This window comes from Accipiter gentilis, chromosome 15, assembly GCF_929443795.1.
Source record: "Accipiter gentilis chromosome 15, bAccGen1.1, whole genome shotgun sequence".
Classification (NCBI taxonomy): Eukaryota; Metazoa; Chordata; class Aves; order Accipitriformes; family Accipitridae; genus Astur; species Astur gentilis.
The window spans coordinates 26,142,588-26,161,375 of record NC_064894.1 but is presented as its reverse complement, the minus strand read 5'-3'; the positions used below and the strand labels follow the sequence as shown (position 1 = coordinate 26,161,375).

The 18,788-nt window shown below is 46.6% G+C and overlaps 1 protein-coding gene across 1 annotated transcript in view; it reads right to left on the bottom strand.

Annotated features, from left to right (window-relative positions):
- DCBLD1 (discoidin, CUB and LCCL domain containing 1) overlaps nucleotides 1-18,096 on the bottom strand; it is a 49,016-nt gene extending 30,920 nt beyond the window's left edge. Inside the window, exons 1-2 of the mRNA XM_049818025.1 lie at nucleotides 17,728-18,096; nucleotides 1,718-1,930 (exon numbers count right to left, since the gene is read on the bottom strand). Of these exons, the coding sequence (XP_049673982.1) occupies nucleotides 1,718-1,930; nucleotides 17,728-17,968 (454 nt within the window). The 5' untranslated portion in view covers nucleotides 17,969-18,096. The remainder of the gene's footprint in view (nucleotides 1-1,717; nucleotides 1,931-17,727) is intronic.
- Between the last annotated feature and the right edge of the window lie 692 nt (nucleotides 18,097-18,788).

Here is an 18,788-nt window from a genome sequence, read left to right as displayed (position 1 = left end):
TACTGAGAATGCAAATTATAGTCCACATGCATCAGACATTACCAATCAGGTTTGAAAATGGGTGTGGGAATACTTTAAAGAAATTCATTATATGGATTTGCTTGCATAATACACAGGTATTCTGTGTTTACAGGCCGAATAACTGCAGGACTAAACTATGTTAAGATGTCTTCATGCTGACATGTAAGGAGCCACAATTCCAATCAACAACCAAGCTTCATTTTTCACTTCAGAAAACAATGTATTGATTTACCCTTGTTTCCTAGAAAAGCCTTTGATTAGAAATGTCAAGATAGCATCAATAAAAATTATTCAAAGATATGACAAGGCAATACTAAACACCTATCTCTTACTGCCCAGTACCGACAGACTGCTTCAGGTAAACACAACTCATTACTTACAGTTCTGCAAGGAAGTAAACAGCATTAAAAACCCCAGCACACACGAACAGAGATGTTCCTTACGCCTCAAATCAAGCTCTGTGCAAGGCTTAGATATCAACACGTCACTGCCCACTCTTACTGAAGGCTGTTTCAGAATGTAATACCTCCCCCGTGAGAACAATAATTACCTTTACCTTCATTTGTGAGCAAGGCTTTAATACCGTGCTTGATCTTGTCTTACCAGATGAGTGATAGGCCTATCATGCTCATGAATGAAAGGCAATCATCCCTCCTTACTACTGAGATATCTTATGAGTCCTCATCTTAGGAGAACCACACGCTTTACCGAGCCAAGCAATGAGCTGGGTGAGGTGGAGGACCTGCAGAGGCTCTGTGTAGCTCATCTCTTTATCGTCTTTTCCCACTGAATCCATTCTGCTTGTGAAGTCCAGTACGGCACATTCAGCCTCAGATGACTGAAGGGCTACAGCCCGCTCCCAGCAGGCAAAATTTTATGAACTGTTGATTCCTGAGTTTATTATTCCTGCATTGTGGAACTCCTTGCAGCTCTGAACTTAAATTGGAGTTCTGAAAAAGGGCGCACTGACTTGAAAATCAGTTTGACTCTTCTAGAAAGAGCAGATCAAAAGTTTCAGCGACAACCGGTTGGGAAAACCAATCTGAGGAAGGCCCCAGGTTCTCCCTGGGGAGGATCCTGTTGTCGTTACGATTGTTTTAAGTGCACAGCTATAGCAGATTACTCACTTATCTTCCTGTGCAAATCTCTTACAGGAGCGCAGACTGGCTGCATGCATTTAATATCTGCAAGTATTAAAGCCTGTACATTAGCAAAGGTTATCAGTGACTAACAGCTAGCGATAATAAAGGTTATCTCCTCTCCGAGACCTGAACTGCCTAGGAAATAGGGACATGCAGGATCACCGACTCCAGCTTCCCATCTTGCCTCTGTCCAGTTCGTGAGCTCTTCCCCTACCCGAGAAGCGTACGGGGCCGATACGCACCCACGCGCTTGCTGTACCAAAGCCGTGATAGCAAAGCTCCGCAGGGCTGAGGGCAGAGCCCTCGGGGTGGATGTGCCAGCGCCGGGCACAAGCCCCCGTGGCCCCGGTGGTCCCCGGGCAGCGCGGCACGGCGGCACCCCCAGCCTCGGCCGAACAGCACACGGGGCGAGGGGCGACGGCCTCGCCTGCCCACAACGACACGCTCGGACGCGGAAAGGACGAAGGGCCGACGTTTCTTGCATTTTGCTGTGCCGGCTTTTACTCACACTTTTACCAGTTCGTGCATCGACCACGGCCTTGTCTTTTACGTACCGTGCAACGTTGAGGAGCTCTGGATGGTAAGGTAGCTGGATTCGCATTTCTGTGATTCGATATCCAGGTCTCCAATCTTTAAGATCAGGCGTTTTCCCGGAGGCACTTGGATTTTCTTCTCACAAAGAGTGTAGTTTGGGTATGTCCCAGGATAGTTCTTGGATGCCAGGGTCCCGCTGTCTTGATACATCACCGTGTGCCCACATCCATCCCCTGCAGCAGGGGAAGAAACAAGGAAGAGAAACAGAATGTATTCCTCACTAAAAAACGTGTAAGAAAATACTGACCACATAACCATGTCTCACGTGCGCTTCCACCTTTATAAAAAAGTATTTTGTAATACTCCACCTCAGTTATGCTGTTGTTGGAACATAGGTAACTAAAATAAATACAGTCATATTTCTTTTGTAAAGCAATAGAAAGGAGGGTTGGAAAGACTCGTGAACTAAGTTGTATTTGACAGTCTCTCCGGCTTTCTGCTTTACAGCCAAACCCTACCGAAACCCTGAAGATCCAGTTCCACATGTACCAGATAGGATCCTTCCTTAAATAGTTTTCTCCCGATCATCATTCCACATTTTATTTCCATAGAAACAGCCGTCAGAGAGAGGGTAACTGAACCATACGTGAAAGCACAGACATGATTTAACTACACACTATCGCAGACCTGACTCATCTTACTTTCCTCCTGGTTTTCTTGCGCCGCTCGCACAATACAAACAGCACAGGGGATAAGGCAAAGACACAAGAGGGGCTTCAGAAGCGGGATGCGCATCGTTCACGGTACGCAGGCTACTTCGCGGCAGCACGGCCGGAGATGTAAGTGCTGCTGCCTCCTTGCTCGAGGGGTGAGGGTAGGCGCCCCCGAAGCGCGATTTCGTGGCACCGGGTAGGAGCTCAGCTCAGCTCCGGAGCCTTTCCTTGGTGGAGAGGCTTCAGAGGAGCAGCTGCAGCAGAAGAGATGACAACAGGAAAAGGCGCATGGAAATACACGGGGGGATGTGGGGACTGACATGGAAAACAGGAAGCATCCACGGAGGGGAAGGAAGCAGGTATCAGATAAGAGACCTTGACTACTAAAGGAAGCAATTTTTACTGAACTATTTAAAAGTGTCCTAGTAACTTAAAATTTGTATATTAAAGCTTAAGCCATTTCATTCTGCTGAATCTTCCAAATAATGGAAACCATTCCAACAGTGGAACCAGTGCCACATGTATGTGCATATAACAGGCAGTCCTCAGTTTTTGGTCAGTTAGGGCACAGGCACTCTTTACATCGGAGTCTTGTGTACTGTTATCCGTTACCACTGCAAAACCGCAGCTAGTCCTAGAAGCGTGAATAAAATAAAGAATCCTGCGGAGCTGGGAATTCACAATGTTCACATTAACTACCCCAAATTTTACTTTTGGGGATGTTTTGGTTAAACTGTTTTGGTCTGTGCATTTTAATTACTGTCTGAAATTCCTTCCACAATCACTAGGAGAAACACACTTAAGGTTTGATAAGATTATTTTAAAATGAACAACTAGAAATGAAGTGTTGATAAAGAAACGTGCCATACCGGGGACTGGGGGAAAAGTGGCATGCTGTGCAAAGATAAGCTCCAAGCTATCAAACTTTGACTTGTTACTATATAATTACACTGCCATTTCATCCAACTCACTCAACCACTTTTTCACAAGCAGCAGCATTTATTTTGAAGCTTTATCATTATTACTAGCTTTGTTGCCTGCTATTTAATTTTGTCACAAGTTCATGCTTGGAATAGAGGTGAATAGGAGACATAGATCCAAAATCATATCACCGTAAAACATATTAAATATGTTTTTTCAGATCTCCTTGTTCACATGCTTTAAAAAACATCTGTTGTTCACGTTTTCTATCCAAGCACTATTGATTTCAGAATGCATAGGAAAATACTCAAGATGAAAGGCAAACTGGCCTCTTGGGCAAATCGTCTTTTAATGGAAACTTTCTGCAGCAGGAATAAAAATATAAGGAGCAATACAGTACATGAGCTATCAACTTTCTGAAACCAGAGAGGGGTCTGCAGAGGTCCAGGCAGTGTAAAACCAGATCACTTGCAGCAGGACACAGGACAGCCTTGCTGCCTGTGTAGCTGACTGCTGTGTAGTAAAAAAGAACCGCCTGTGGCCTTTAATTTAAACTACATGTTTTTAACTGTAAGCATTTACTTTAGCTGGGCTGATGAAAATAAAGTAACTACAACCTGGAGCTTGGTTTGCAACTTATCCTTATTGGGAAAGAAAAGGGAAAACAAGGGGGAAAGTTACATAACCACAACAAAATGTCATGGGGATGGACTCCTTAAAATGAAAAGTCTAGCGTTCACATAGCCTTCATCTCGCTGGGCTATGTTCTGGCCTGCGTCACCTCGGTACAATGCCAAGGATCCTTTGTGGTACAAAACTCTCCTCAAAAAACCAAAAAGACATTGCTATCATGGTAAGACCCTGACAACTGTCCAGGTCAGAGAGTATTGTATTTCTGCAGAAAGTGTACGGGCAAAACTGTGCACCAGAGACGTCAGCCTGCCATCCTCCTCTGTCAAGGTTATACGAGGTCTTGTTCCCAGGGAAACTCCTTTTTTTAAAATCTGCCTTTGAGTCAGCGTTGAAATGTATTAACACCAGAACATCTTTGGAGCTAAGAAAGCATAAATGCTATTTTCCCACTTTTCACTGGTGGAGCATGGTCGTTCAAAGACTCCTAATGAGAGGCAAGCACAGCATCACCCTAGACCTGCAACGTCCCTTGCTGCCTCTGTTCTGCCTGCCTGCCTCAGAGGAAAAGGTCATGACAAAAGCTGGTTTGCTGCACGAACCAAAGCTATGTCCGAAAAGCCAGACCAAGTCCTAGTAACTATTTCTTCTTACAGAGAAGCCTGACTGGAGCTCTAAATTTTTAGTTTCTCAGCAAGATTACCAGAGCAAAGAAAAATCTTACACTGAGATTTGCTGGAAAATGCATCCTAGGGAAGGAGTCTGAATGTATAAAGGGAAGGTAGAATAAAACTCAGGATCAAATAATTCATTCAAAGAGAGATTTAATGACTAAATGTAGTAAAAAACTTACAAATATAACCCGACTATATACCAAAGGCTCAGAAATGGAGGCAAATTGCAAGGAATTCAGAACATACCCCTGTTCACATTTTCAAATGAAAAATGGGAACAATACTACCATCAGTTCTGTTCTTCTCATTATTTTCCATGTGAAATTTTGATTTTCAGCAGAAATGTATTGGCCAAACCTCAAATACATTGGAGTTTAAAACACAACTGGTTGTCCTTATGAAAACTATGGTTTAAATACCTGACATCACACTCTTTTCTATAGGCACAGCTCTTCTGGCTGGAAATATGTGTATCCAACCAGTCAGTTCGACACAGGATTTCTTGCTAACACTAAATTTTCACTTAGCGTTACTTCTGAGAACTGTTTTCTATCTTCCCATTTGGCAAGAAGCCGGCAGCCTTGCCTCCGACATCCAGGTTTCATCACTTCTCACTGGACGAGGGCAAAGCAAAATATTTAAGCACAAGGTATTCATCAGCCAGAAAGTCTAAACATGCTTAGATTTAATAATCTCTCTCCTCAGCACCAGGAGTTACTAAAAGCACATCAAACATGCTTTGTAAACCGAGTTCCCACGGGCATTTGAATCAAGATCAAGATCGTGGTCTCTGGATGGCGGGCGCCTGCCTGTTGGCCTACGCGCAGGTTGTACCAAAGATCACACAGCGTTGGAATTAAGGCTGTTTACCGCAGATAAAAATAGTCTCCTACGGCAGACAATGGAAATAACTCCCCAAGAAGCGAGAACCGCGACCAACACCTTCTGCCGCAGCAGCGGGCACACCGCTTGCACCTTGCCCTCTCTCGCCGAGAGCAGTGCTGGCACATCAAACCAAACCCGGGACCCTGCCAGAAGACATCGGTGCGTGTCCCTGCAGAGAGGGCGAGAGGAGGTGCCAGGTAGCACCATTTCCCATCCTCAGACACGTGCACGATGGATGTGCGTGGGAAAAGGTGACGGAGCATCTCCAAGCAGCTGCATCTCGGCTGGGTCTTACCACGGCTGCTGGCTCCTGGGCAGGAGGGCCTCCTCCAGGATCTAGCCTGCCCAGGAAGGATGTAGGTGATGAAATCGATGCCCACGAACAAGCTCCAGCCCCACACCGTGAGCTGCCCTGGACACAACCCCTGACAGATACTGTGGCTTTAGCAGAACGGTGGTCGTCCCAGAAGCAGCAGAGTTAGAGATCTCCAAAAATAAAGCTGGTTCTTTCAGGTACCCTCCTGTCACCCAAAATCACCTGTCTAGGCTGACTCCCTCCTCCCGTCTCTTCCCAAGCCCACTGTACGAGCCGAGCCCTGGCCTCTCTCTCCTCCGCTCCCCGGGCTTTTCCACCCCTTACGTTCCCAAGTGGATGTGCACAGCACCTTCATCCACGCGCTCGGCACATCGCCCTCTGAGGTAGGGAAGAGGCTACAGTTTTTTCAAATAACTGCTATAAGAAATTTCCACGTGCTGCACCTTTCACGAAACATGTTTATACTACAAAACGGTTACATAGCATGATTTCAAAGTGCGTTTTCAAATGCATTGCTACAATATCCTGGCAGCAAACAGCTGCCTTTTTGATCCTTCTGATTCACCCTCACTAAGCAATTAATAATGGACTTGGACTTACTCCAGTGCTAAATACGCGTTATACCTAGGCAAGCTCATGCACACAGCCTCTTCCACCCCGCTGCATGAGCCCCGTCAGGCACCAGCATCTCTCCCCCGGCCTCTCTGGCTACAGACTCCCGCTGCCCCTCGGCTGTCGATCTCTTCCCACCAGGACAAAGACCACCAAAACAACTTTATTTCCCTCTCCGCCTCATCTCTCCCAGTTTGACACCCTTTTGCATGCCCGTCTTCACGGGGATGCTTGGGACAAGGAGTGCTCCTCCGCTATCCCGTGTGGAGGCCAGGGTGCAGGGCCGGCGGGGGGCTGCCGGCCTGTCCGCCTTTCTTCCCACTCCTTCCCTCGAGAGGAGAGAGCAGAAAACTGATTTTGTATACTTAAAGCTCGGATTCAGCCAAAAATCAGCATTTTCTGAAGAGCCACAGCTGCAAATGGACACAGCCAAAGCAAAGAAAACGCCTCCGAGTCAAGGGTACGGCTTTGCGAGCTCTGACGAGAAGCCCCATGAGGAGAAATGAGATTCCTCTCATCTTCCACGTTGCTTTCCCTGAAGTAATAACTCCAGCTTATTAAAAGATACAATAATAACTGAGTCAAGAAGTTCTCTGCCCGGGTTTGAAAGAGGATTCAAGTTATGCATAAGAACAGATAAGTATCTAAAAAAGAAATCAACTCTTTCCAGTTAAACCTGTGCCCTCCCTACTCATGTGGGATAGGAGAAAAGATCAGGAAAAAAAGCAAGTTTTTTTTGCCAGGCGCCATCCAAATCTACTGGTGTGGTCCAAAAATACATTAGTTTTACATACAGCTATTCTGACCTCCATCATGGGTTTGTACCTTTGCTGCTTTGTGAGGTGATGGAGTAAAATCCAGAATAAAGCTCTTCATCTCTAACCTCTCCGCTGCCAAATGCGGGTCAAGAGCATCAGCTCTTTACTGCGCCATTTTAAGGGAAGAGAAAGACTACCACACGACTGGGACCTAAACCCCTCGCTTCTCCAGCGAGCGATGGAAGATGTCAGACCTCTGTGCTTTTTCTGGCAGTGGGCTCAGGCAGGTAACAAAAACGAAGGGCAACATCACGGGCCTGAGGCATCGCTGGGCAGGCAAGTGCTCCCAGTCCTCCTCCACAGCGGTGCGAGGACCCAGAGCCACAGGCACCGTGGGGGGGGGGTGGGGTGACCACACATTTGGGGATTTCACAAACCACCAATTTCAGGGCAGATGCCGTTTACACCAGCTGAGCAGCTGGCTGAGCCCTGCATCTAACGAAATATATAAATCCCCAGCAGTTTTTTCGGAAGTCCAGCTTTACATTCTTCACAATATTTTGTGGATACAGCAAAACCAATTTTCAAATAATGAAAGAAACCACTGAGAATTAAGTCAAGTCTATAATCATCTGAAAAAAACAGTGACTGCAATATTCCACGGCCTTTAAATTAGTATTAACATCTTTTCAAGGGAAGAAGTCCCCCACTTCGCAGTAGGCCCTACTGCAAAAGGAAAAACAAATAGCGTGTAATTTTTTCTTCGAATTGCATTTTAATTTGTTTGACTCCATTAGGTTCCCAGGAAACATTTTAACCCCTGTGCTGCTGCAGTCCCTCAGGACACCCATTCTGCTGCCCAAGCTAACCAAGCAGTAGCTGGGAGGAGGGCGGAGAGCAGGAAGGGAAGGTAGAGCAGCAGAAGAAACAAAGGAACATTGTGAAGTGCTGATTTCGTTGCCCAAATTATTTACTTACCGACTTCAAAGGGATGCAAAAGGAGAAGGAGGTCAAACAAACCACAGCGTGTTTTTCCCTCCCCTTCACAGACATTATTTACTGTAATGTCCCTCTTAAAGCAGGAATGAGAAAGCAGCAAATGATCTCCAATTGGTTCCGCAGTGGTTCCATAAATCACAAATTCCCACCATGCGCCCAGCTGCGATCTCACCCCCAGCCGTTTGGGCTGTGACTGGGGGCTGGCTTTCCTCAGGGTTTTCCCTGCAGTCAGCCTCAGGAGATGCTCTGCTTCAGGCATATAGGAAGTTATTTTGGTAACCAGTTGGATCGCCATCATCAAGTATAGAAAAAAATCCCTGACAACCATTCTAAGTGCCTTATCTAGCAAAGTAGCTTACAACCGTACTGCCATTTTTCAAAGTTAAAGAGTTTTTTTAGCAATTGCAGGCACAGCCATATGCCAGTAGCTGGGGAAATCTTTCCAGCTGTGCTAACCTACGTGGCAGTGACTTTGCTGGATTGCCACAACCACCCCGGGCAGCCTTTCCTACCCCAAAAACCTCCCGCCTTTGCGGAAGTTTGCAAAGACAAAAACCTAGCGAGATCTGAGATTTTATTTATTTAGCTGCTACAGTGTCAAAAGAAAGCAGGAATCTCCTTATAAGCAAATTCTTCCGTCAATAGGAAGCCATGTTCCACTGAAGAGGGAACTTCACACTCAGCATTCAGGTTTGCAAACTTGACGAGTAGTAGAGTAGGTCTTACTTAAACTAACACAAGTGTGAACCAGAAACTCACACACTGAATCTCTTTCAGTCTCACTGTATCCATAAAGCCTTGATTAATTTTGCTGCTTAATCAAATAACTTTCTGGAGAGCAACCATCTCATCTGCATATACATCTTAGGGACTTGTGTCAGGATGAAACCTAACGCTACCTGGCTACGTTTGCACATGAGACCTCAGTGACAAGACAATTCAGATTACCATAGAAATCACAGTGCCAAAAGGAGAGAACAGCAGCTACAGCCTGGTAGTCCCTTTCCTATGAATTATTTATGAGGAAACAGGATTAGAAATTGCTGCATTCTGTAAAGAAGAAGATCCTGCAACATGTAAGGGATAAGGTTTACACAAAAATGCTATGCATCATTCTTTTCTTGCTTTGTTTCTATTCAATACGTAAATAGTAAAAAAATAGGTTTGCCTTTGCTTTTCAGGATCACTATCTGGTTCCATCACAATCTGTGAAAGACAGACAGTACCGGAGTACATGTCAAAAATAAGTATGTTTTAGTCACTGCTTCCAGGACTTAGGCAGTATACCCAAATGTAGTCCTCCAGAGAAGCGAGCGTTAGCACTGGAATTTGCTTTTCAGCACTCTAAATACAGCACTCTCGAGCTTGTGGGTGTGAGAAAACTTCTATGCCTTTTTAACTGCTGCAACAAAAGAGATTTGTAATTTAAAATTTATTTATTTATTTCCTGCATAGCTGCATTTCATATTTGTCAATGCTTTTCTTTTATGGAGGTGGCGTATTGCTGCGATCGACCACCTCAACGTTTTATTGGTCTGTGTGTTTTTCAAAATAGGTATGAGAACGGAGCCACACTTGTATGGAAATTTCAAAGGACTCTTAAGTGCAGGGTCCCGTTTTTGCAAAAGGGAAGTTGATTTTTTGTTTTCTGACAAATACCCGCCTACTTTAAGATACACGTCCACATTATGCACCTCAAGTGCCGAGAAGGCGCCGAGAAGTCCATTCCCAACCACTTGTCGTAACTGCGTGCTCAGAAGGAACCTCGAAGGACGGTAAATGAATGGGAAGATGGTCATGCTCCTCCAGCAGCCCCCCACGCAGAGTAACTCAGGACCCTGGTGAAGCTTCAGCGCTATAAAGTTTACGGGGAACAAATACCCTACAGACGGAGGTTTCTTCCCTGTCCCTCTGACCACAGCATCCCAGCAGTGTGGCAGGGACGTGGGACCACAGCGGGAGACGGACCCCCCTCCCACGCGGGCCTGGGGGGACATCGTGCCATTAGGGCATCTCCTCGGATTCTGCTGATTCGGGGCAAACACGCAGTTGGATTTTTATTAAGGGTTTTTCAGGCGAAGTAGGAAATGCTAATCTTAACTGAGAGACATATCATATATATATGCAAATTGTTTGCTCTACTTTCTCCATCTGTTTTTTTCCCCAGGTTTTTCTCTTTGCTATGCTTTACTGGAGATTAACTTACAGTATATTGCACCGAATTTGGACTGTGTGGGAAACATATGCTGCAAGCTCAGGGCCAGACTCGAATATTGGGTTGCACAGGAATAGGAATATTCACAGCAGTGCTAGGGACTGACAAACCCACAGGGACAGGAAATTCAGAGACACCAGGGTAAGGAGAGGCTGAAGCAGAGCTGTTCCAGTTACAGTAGCAGGTGGGAAGGCAAGATTTCAAAACAGCTTTAATTTGGGTAAGAGGAAATGGCTGAACATGATAGAATGAAACCACCACCACCCCTTTTTTTAACATGTAATTCCCTTGTTAGTGTGATACAAGTCAGGCAAGACTGACAGTTATCAATGATGAAGGGTGGTCTTTTTTCTTTAAATCAAACCTGTCCCGGCTTACTTGAAAAATCCCACGGTCACCTTTTTTGCCTGTATGCCTAGGTGGAATATGTGATTTGTTAGTGAGAAAGGACAACAGAAAGCACGCCACTTTTCTCAAGGCAAATTATGCAACACCCCTCCGCCCCTCCATTACCCCAAGGTATAAATTAACAAATATCTCAAGAGAAAATTAATTGGTTTGTGATGGAAACAATAATTGCCATTTATTAGCAAGACACAATTGTCTGGTTTGCCTTTTGACTCAGTCAACTCAACTTCTAGGAAACTAGCTATTTCCTTCACGGTTATTGCGCTCTAATAACAAGTGGTTCCTTACAATTCCAGTAGAAATGGAAGTAAAAATCAACTGAACTAAGATAAAGATACAGCCGAAGACCTACATCAGGCTTCTGACCTGAAGCACTCAAAGCAAGAAATGCCTTTTCTCAGTATTCTCACGCGACCAACCTGCCCGATACTCGTCATCACGGTATTAAGCAGAGCAGTATGCTCGGAGGCTCCATGAACCAGGAAATCTTGTGATCTCTCTGGTTCATTGTGGCTACATACAGTTGCTGTGAAAGATATTCTAAATTTAAAAAATAGAAAGGAAATCAGCCACAATGTTACTTAAGTACTATAGCGTTGGTTGTGGTGCTGTATACGATCCACAGCATCATTTCTGTGTCTTCTGTGAACACAATAATATGAAACTGCATAAAAGTTATTTGCAAATGAATGTGGAAAAATAGCACAAAAGAAAATGGTTTATGCCACCCTGTGTATACTGCTTATACTGAAACTCCATAATTTCATTTTGTTTGACTGGATCTTTTGATTAGCAGTAGTACCAAACGATCATACTCTCAAGTTTTGAAAGAGGGTACAGCAGAAAGGTCTGAACAGTTTTTCACTCATCTCAAGAGTGAATACCTCAGTGTAACTGCTCAATTTATTTTGATAGAATATTATTTTGCTTTCCACCTAGAGAACACGGGGACTGACTTCCATCTAAAAAAATAGCAGATTCATTTTCAAAACACAAGCATTAGCACTTGCTGAAAATCAGTACGTTCTCAGATACCTGTTTTAACGACTATGAGTTTAACTACATCTCCTCTGTCTGTGACAAAATACCAATAGATCAGCAAGCGCCAAGTCCTTCTTGGGTTTGAAAATGCTATCACTTACAACTACCCGAGTACTCATCGCACATGGCACAACACTTCATATTACAGCTTATGTACTGAAATTCTGGTTTAAAGCCTTCAGCTCCCAGGCATTTCAACTTCAATGCCCCCGTACCGTCCTGACACGAGAAAGGTGGGATGATACAAACCCCTGGCCTTGGGAGCAAGCAGAGACAACAGGGAGGGCAACAGCTCCCGTGTTAGACATGGACTTTGCTGCCAAAGCCTCCCAGCCAAGGGGCGCCCACAGGATCCTTGAATTTATTTTACAGGTTAAAATATATTTTTTTTTTTTTTTTTCATACCTGGAGGACAAAATGGACTTTTTCTGGTACAAGCCCATTTTACAAAGGAGGCGTAACTGACTATCAAGTCAAAGCAACTCACCAACGCAGAACTGGTGTGGCACCAGAGCAAAATACAAGTAGTTTTGGGCAGATGCCGCACATCTCCCTTCTGCGCAGCTACTGCAGCTGCAAAAACAAGGCTCAGGCACGTAACAAAGCCATTCTGTTCAGACGGGTGAAGAAATCCACCTATGTTTCCAGTGTTTTGAGGTCTCTCCTACCACACCATGAAGAAAAGTTTTGTTTGATTTCTGACAGGACACACGGGCCTTTGTATAGCATGAGGGATCGCATCCAGCATTCCCCATGTGTTTTTGTAATTTGAAATAAAACAAATAAACACAATTTTTATTCAGTAGACATGAACATCTGGAAGATGACATCAACATGACTTCAACTTTAATGTCAAAGTGTTAGACTGAAATCCAATATCATTGAACAATTTGTGGTGGAGGTGCCAGAAACAAACATCACAGATTAAAACTGTGATGGAAACAAGGTTTCTGCAGCAGCTGAGGGAAGAAACAACGTTTTAGAGCTTTACTGAATGCCTGATGACTGAATGCCTGATGACTGAATGCCTGATGAACATTGTTGTCATTACAGTAGCAGTTTGAGCCTAAATTTGTGATACTAAATATCAAAATGAAGATCCCGGTCTCCGCGGTGGCCTTGGGTCTGGATTTCCAGCCTTGCCCTGCTCTGGTTTCTCCATTTATTCTCCTGTCCCTCTTCATGGCGCTCAAACCCACCTTTGCTGAAGCTCTTTGGAGGTGGGCGAAGAGAGGACGGCCTGGGCACGCTCGTCCTTCCCTCTGCCCGTGGGGAGCTGCCGACACCAGACAGCAACCCATCCCGTCGAGGGAATGGGAATAATGAGTAAGGTCTCATTGGGACTGGAAATCCCGCACAGGGAGAACGGGAAAGTGCCACCACCACCACACTAAGCCTCCGCATCTCGGAAGGAAACTCCAGAGAGGCAAGTGCTGGCTACGTCGGAAGAAGAGACGGGGAGAGAGGGAATGAAAGACCAAAACGTTTCCTCCTCATGACACTCTCAGCTCCCAGGCTTAATTATATACAGGATCAACAATCCTAACCATAACTACTGGCAGCCTCTCTACGTGCAAGCATCCAGCCAACCTCAAAAATGTGGCTTCAGCACTCACACGATTTTCACAGGCAAAGAAATCTGTTTAATTAGATAGTTTGTAATTTATTCTGAAAGCATAAATGAAGATATCTATATACTCTTAAAACAAGTCAAACCACTACCCTTTTTTTATTTAAACTTCGCTATTAGATTGTCCCAGTTTGAAGTTTCCTACTCCCAGTTGTAATGCTAATTAAACCTTTTGGGGAAGTTGTGTGCTCATTCTTACGCGCTGCTATTAACTTTTTTTTATTGCAGATAGTTGGGATCCAACGCCATTCCACTAAATCCAGTCAGAAGGATTTTATTTTGATTTTGTCTGGCTTGTTTTATTCTTAGCAGATGGTGCAAACCCATGTGTTGACGAGTACATGCCACAGGAGAGCATCTGAATCGATACAGCCGGCCCCAGACTACAGCGGTGTCTCTGCTGAGGACTTCAGCGCCCGCCACCACTCAGGACCACGCTTCTCAGCGTGGTGTGTTAGCTCAGACGGGCTTTCAAAACTATACTACTTCTGGTACCTAAAATGGCTTTGAGAAGATACTTTAGGCATCTCTACAGCCACGTAAGCATCCTCAAAGTTGGTGTTTTTCAAATTATTACTGTGCTTCACATGTAGCTGAAGTGGACTAAAGGTGACATGGTTTTGATAAATACAAATGACTGTATTTTTGCATATGCAAATCAACAAATAATTTGCATGAAATATGATTCAACAGCCATGCATGTTACGTGCATGTGCAGGTAACAACTTTCCCAGGGCATCTTTTTCTCCCTCCTTTGTCAGCGAGACTCTCTCTGGCCTCCCTGTCTCTGATTCTGCTTGAAATATGTCCCCTGATAACCTAAAGAGAAGTACATATAAAGGGCTTAGAGCTATTTATAGCAAAGCCTGTGTGCCTGAAAACATTGCAGTTTTCATGTGCTGGGTACACGCATTGCTTATGAACTGCAGCCGGAAAACCGTTGCCTCCCTCTTTAGCGATTCCAGTCAGCATTCACAAGGCAAGATAGAGAGAGCCAAGGAAGGAAGCAGACATAAGGACAAAACGCAAACAAACTGAAAATTTACCAATCACTTATATTCAGAAACCGGGGAGGGGGTGGTGGTGGTTTACAAGATAGATTCATCTCTATCTGCATTTCAAACTGCTGGAAATGGGCATGCAAAGTGGATTAGCATGATCACACCAATATTCTTCAGTACGGGTTTTGTACAAGCCCCTGAGAACAAGCATAATCTCTCATAATTACTGCATATGCCGTTGTCGCATTAAATAACAGCCTTGCCTCAAAATGTTTAAAAGTCTACTAACCTTCAATTCTTCCGACTGGGTATTGGGCGCAACTCAACAGACCCAGGAACACTGCAAGCAAAGTTCACGTTCGGATGCTGATCTGCAAATCCCACATGAACGCGTTTCATTGCTGCGCTTCGTTTGAAGTGATTCGCATTTCATTTACCTTACAGCAAGAGCAATGGCTTAAATTTTGTTCTTAATAGGGCAAAATCCCCATTCCTCTTATGCCTTCTTACAAGCAACCAACGCTCAGGTCAGTTTTAAGTCCTACTGGCCAGAAACATAATAGAAGATGACTCAAAACTCTGAGAAGACAGACTCAGATTCAACTCTGATTTCTGCTGCCCACAATTACATGGTTCAAGGTCTTGCTCAACGAGACCAGAAGAAAAACCAGGGAACGGTGAAAGGCAAAGATAATGTGTTCTGCTTTGCCTCCCTTCTGCCTTGGGTTTGAGCCACTGGACGGAGATTTTGAGAAGAGATACCAGGTCAAGCACAGCTGCGTGAGGCTGGCAGGCGGGGAACAAGGTATATTTTGCAGTTGCCAGCAAAGAAATGGCAACCAAAACCACGAAAGAAGTTAAGATCAGCGTATACCAGAATAAAAAGGGAAAAGAAGAAGCTTTTATTATAAATCCCAAAGCTATTTATTACTCATAGACAGTCATAGATGTGATATTTGTCCCCAGGTGAGACTCACTAAGCTTATAAATATGTTTTAATTAAAATCAGTTCCCTAAACTCTCAGCCTTTCCTATCATCATTCTATGAACAACAAAATCCCATGCTTCCTAGAGGTCCTTGGACAACACACACACTTAGCACTTTTAAGAGCAGAAAAAGAGCTGACACCTGGGCTTTGGAGTCACACTCAGATACAAGCCATGCTATGAAGTAACCAAGCCACAGTAAACAAAGGAGCCTTTCCTGAACTTAAAACTTAAATAAGAGAACAGAAGCTACAAGAGCAACTTCACCCTTGTTCTGTAGTATTCCTCAGGAAAAAATGAAGAGGAAGATGAGCTGGTCACGAAAAAAGCAGGTTGCGCAGCCAGCTCATAAGAAGCCAGAAAAATGTACTACTTTATTTTTAAAAACGAGTATTTTTAAATCAATATATTTAAACCAGCACATCTTTCTTTAAACCAGCACATCTTTCTTTAAACCAGCTGGTGGGAGACACCAGAGGTGACAAGACATGGAATTAGCTGAAACTCAAGCCTGATTTACTCTGGCACTTCTCGTGCTCCATTACAACTTTTAAATCAAGTCAAGAAGCTTGTGTAACAGGAAGTTGGTATCCACTTATCCTTATCTCCTTTCTCCACTGGTTCGCCTTCAGAACACTTAGCCCCTAATTTATAGGGTAATATCAATAAACAAACAAATAGAATAACTGCCCCCCTGAGGAGAAAGGAAAGACAGGGGTCAAAACCTGTCCTGCTTTCTAGACACTGGACAGACTACCTTGTAAATTTGAGTTTGGTCCAAAGGGAACCAGGCAAAACGTTACTCGTGTTTCCACGCTGCTGGTTTGATAGTAGAAACATTTTTAGCATGAATACAACTTAAGTGGTTTTACCAATGAATTTGGGACTACAGACAAGGGGTAGGATTCATACTTAGTGCATAGCAACACTATATGCACCAAAACCTCCAGAAACCCCAGCAAACTTATATTTCTATCTGACTCTCCAAATGACTTTCTCCTCAATATCACCATGTGCGAGACAAACACCGGTGAAAGAGGAAACAAATAAAAAATGCCGCCAAAACACTGATGAAAAGGGGGGATTGAGGGAATATTTTTTTCTTTGCTACATACATGTTTCCTGGAACATATCAAGTTGGAGTCTCAAAACAGGGAAACATACTGAGGACAGAATAGCGAAGCCGGCATGAAGCTGGCAAGTGGAAAGGTGACGCAAGTCATACCAAATTCTCCCTTCTGTGGAGATCCGTATCAGAGACCTCCATTAATAGGAAGTTATGGGAAAACCAGGTATAAATCAGCCAAAGTTTTTAGTACCACAGCCCGGATGCAACGCTACTGCACGGCGCCGGGTTCTGGAATTTGCAGCCAAGCTGGAGCATTAATACGGCGACTATTAATTTACCTGAACGTGTTGTCAGGCTCATTTAGGACGCTTCATTTCCAGCATTAACTATTTTACCCGTAGCTGTCAGTGAACCCTTCTAAGATGGATGCACCGGGCCACGCAACGCCACAGCCAAAAGGTTGCAACTCCTCGGTAGGAGAGGTCAGCCGTCCTTGTAATTCACACAGGAACCGTGTGGCGTAAGGAGAAGAGCAGCCGGACCCCTCCTTTCTCCAAACCGCCCTCATCACAAAAGCACTTGCGAGCTCCCCTCGCCATCCCTACGAAACTTTGTCCCGGCAGAAGTAAAGGCGTTTCTCAGCCAGGCAGTAAGGCGAGCAGAGACCTGCCTGTACCGGGACAAGGGGCTGCCGGTCCCGGTCCCGGTCCCGGCCGGAGCAGAGGAGCTGCTGCCGGGGACCCGGCGCCGGCCGCCGCGCCCGGGGCTCCCGCCGGGGCTGATGAACCGGGAACCGGGCGGCAGCGGGAACCGGGCGGCAGCGCCGCTCCCCGCCTCCCTCCCGCGACCCGCCGGAGCCCTCCTCTCCCCGCTTTATTTGTTTAAAGTCCTAATGAGCGACGAGATCGAGAAAGCCGTAGGACGTACATTTTACCGTAAGAGCCGGTTACCGCTTTAATCTCGCGGCTACTCAGACACGGGGATAAACCCGGCGAGGATTAACCAGGTCAACTATATACAGCCCGGAGAGCAGCTCAGGCGACGCTCCCGCAGAGCAACAAGGCGAGGGCGGCGGGGATCCCCCCCCCCAGCGTGGGCCGGACCCCCACCCCACCCGTGGCGGGGAAGGGGGGGGGCAGCCGTGCATGCCGGACCCCCTCCCCGGACTCACCCAGCTTCTCCGCCCGCAGCCAGAGCGGGGCCGAGGCTCCCAGCAGCAGCGAGAGCAGCAACGAGGGGGCGACCCGCGCCCCCCCGGCGGGGCCCACGGCTCCGGCTCTCGGCGGGGCGGGCATGGCACAACTTCCCCACTTCCCTCCTGCTCCTTTCTCTCCTTCTTCTCCTCCTCCTCGCCGGGGCGGCCCCGGGACCAGCTCTCGCTCCGGCGGAGGGGGGCGGCCGCCCCCCGGCATCCCTCTCCCCCCGCAGGTGTTGGACGGAGGCGGAGAAGGGGCCGTGCGGGGCTGCCCCTGGCCCCCGCCGGCGGCCGAGGCTGCAGCTCTGCCGCCTCCCCGGCCCGGGGCTGGGGGTGGAGAAAGGAAACGGGAGAAAGGGAAGCGCCACTATTCCCATTGGGCTGCAGCGCGGGGTGTCTCCTCCTCCTCTTCTTCCTCCTCCTCCTCCTCCTCCTCCTCCTCCTCCTGCCGTGGGCCGAGGGGCCGGCTCGGCCCCGCCGCCCCCTCCCCTCCGCTCCCCGGGTGCTGCTTCTCCCACCCACCGCTGCTCTGGGGATGCCGGACCGGGGAAACGGGGGGCTCCCCCCAAACCCACGCAGCCCCGAGCATCGCCTGCGAGCCCCCCCCGAAGTCGGCAGGCCCTATCTGTGTTACTATATGTTGACACGCACGCGTGCGTACATAGGTATTTTGAAGCAAACGGGATGATTTGGCCCTTTTGCAGGCTAATTCCCAGCCGGCGCTCCCGGGGGGGGGGCGGTGTGGGCTTGCGCGGGGGGACCGGGGACACGAGTGGGCAAAGGGGAGCTTCCAGCCCCTGCAGCAGAGCTGGGGTGGTGCGGGGGTTTCCCACCCACTCCCGTAACCTGCTCCCGGGGTGGTATCTCCACGCAGGGGCGCGTTACGGCCGCAGAGTAAACGGGCCCCAGCGGCTGGGCTTTTAAAAGTGTGCCTTTTAAAAGAGAACTCCAGGTCTGACTCTGTCCTGGCTTTTCGGGGATGGGTTGCTGCGAGGCGGGTAGATTCACGCTGCCCGCAGGTCAGAAATGCTGTGCCG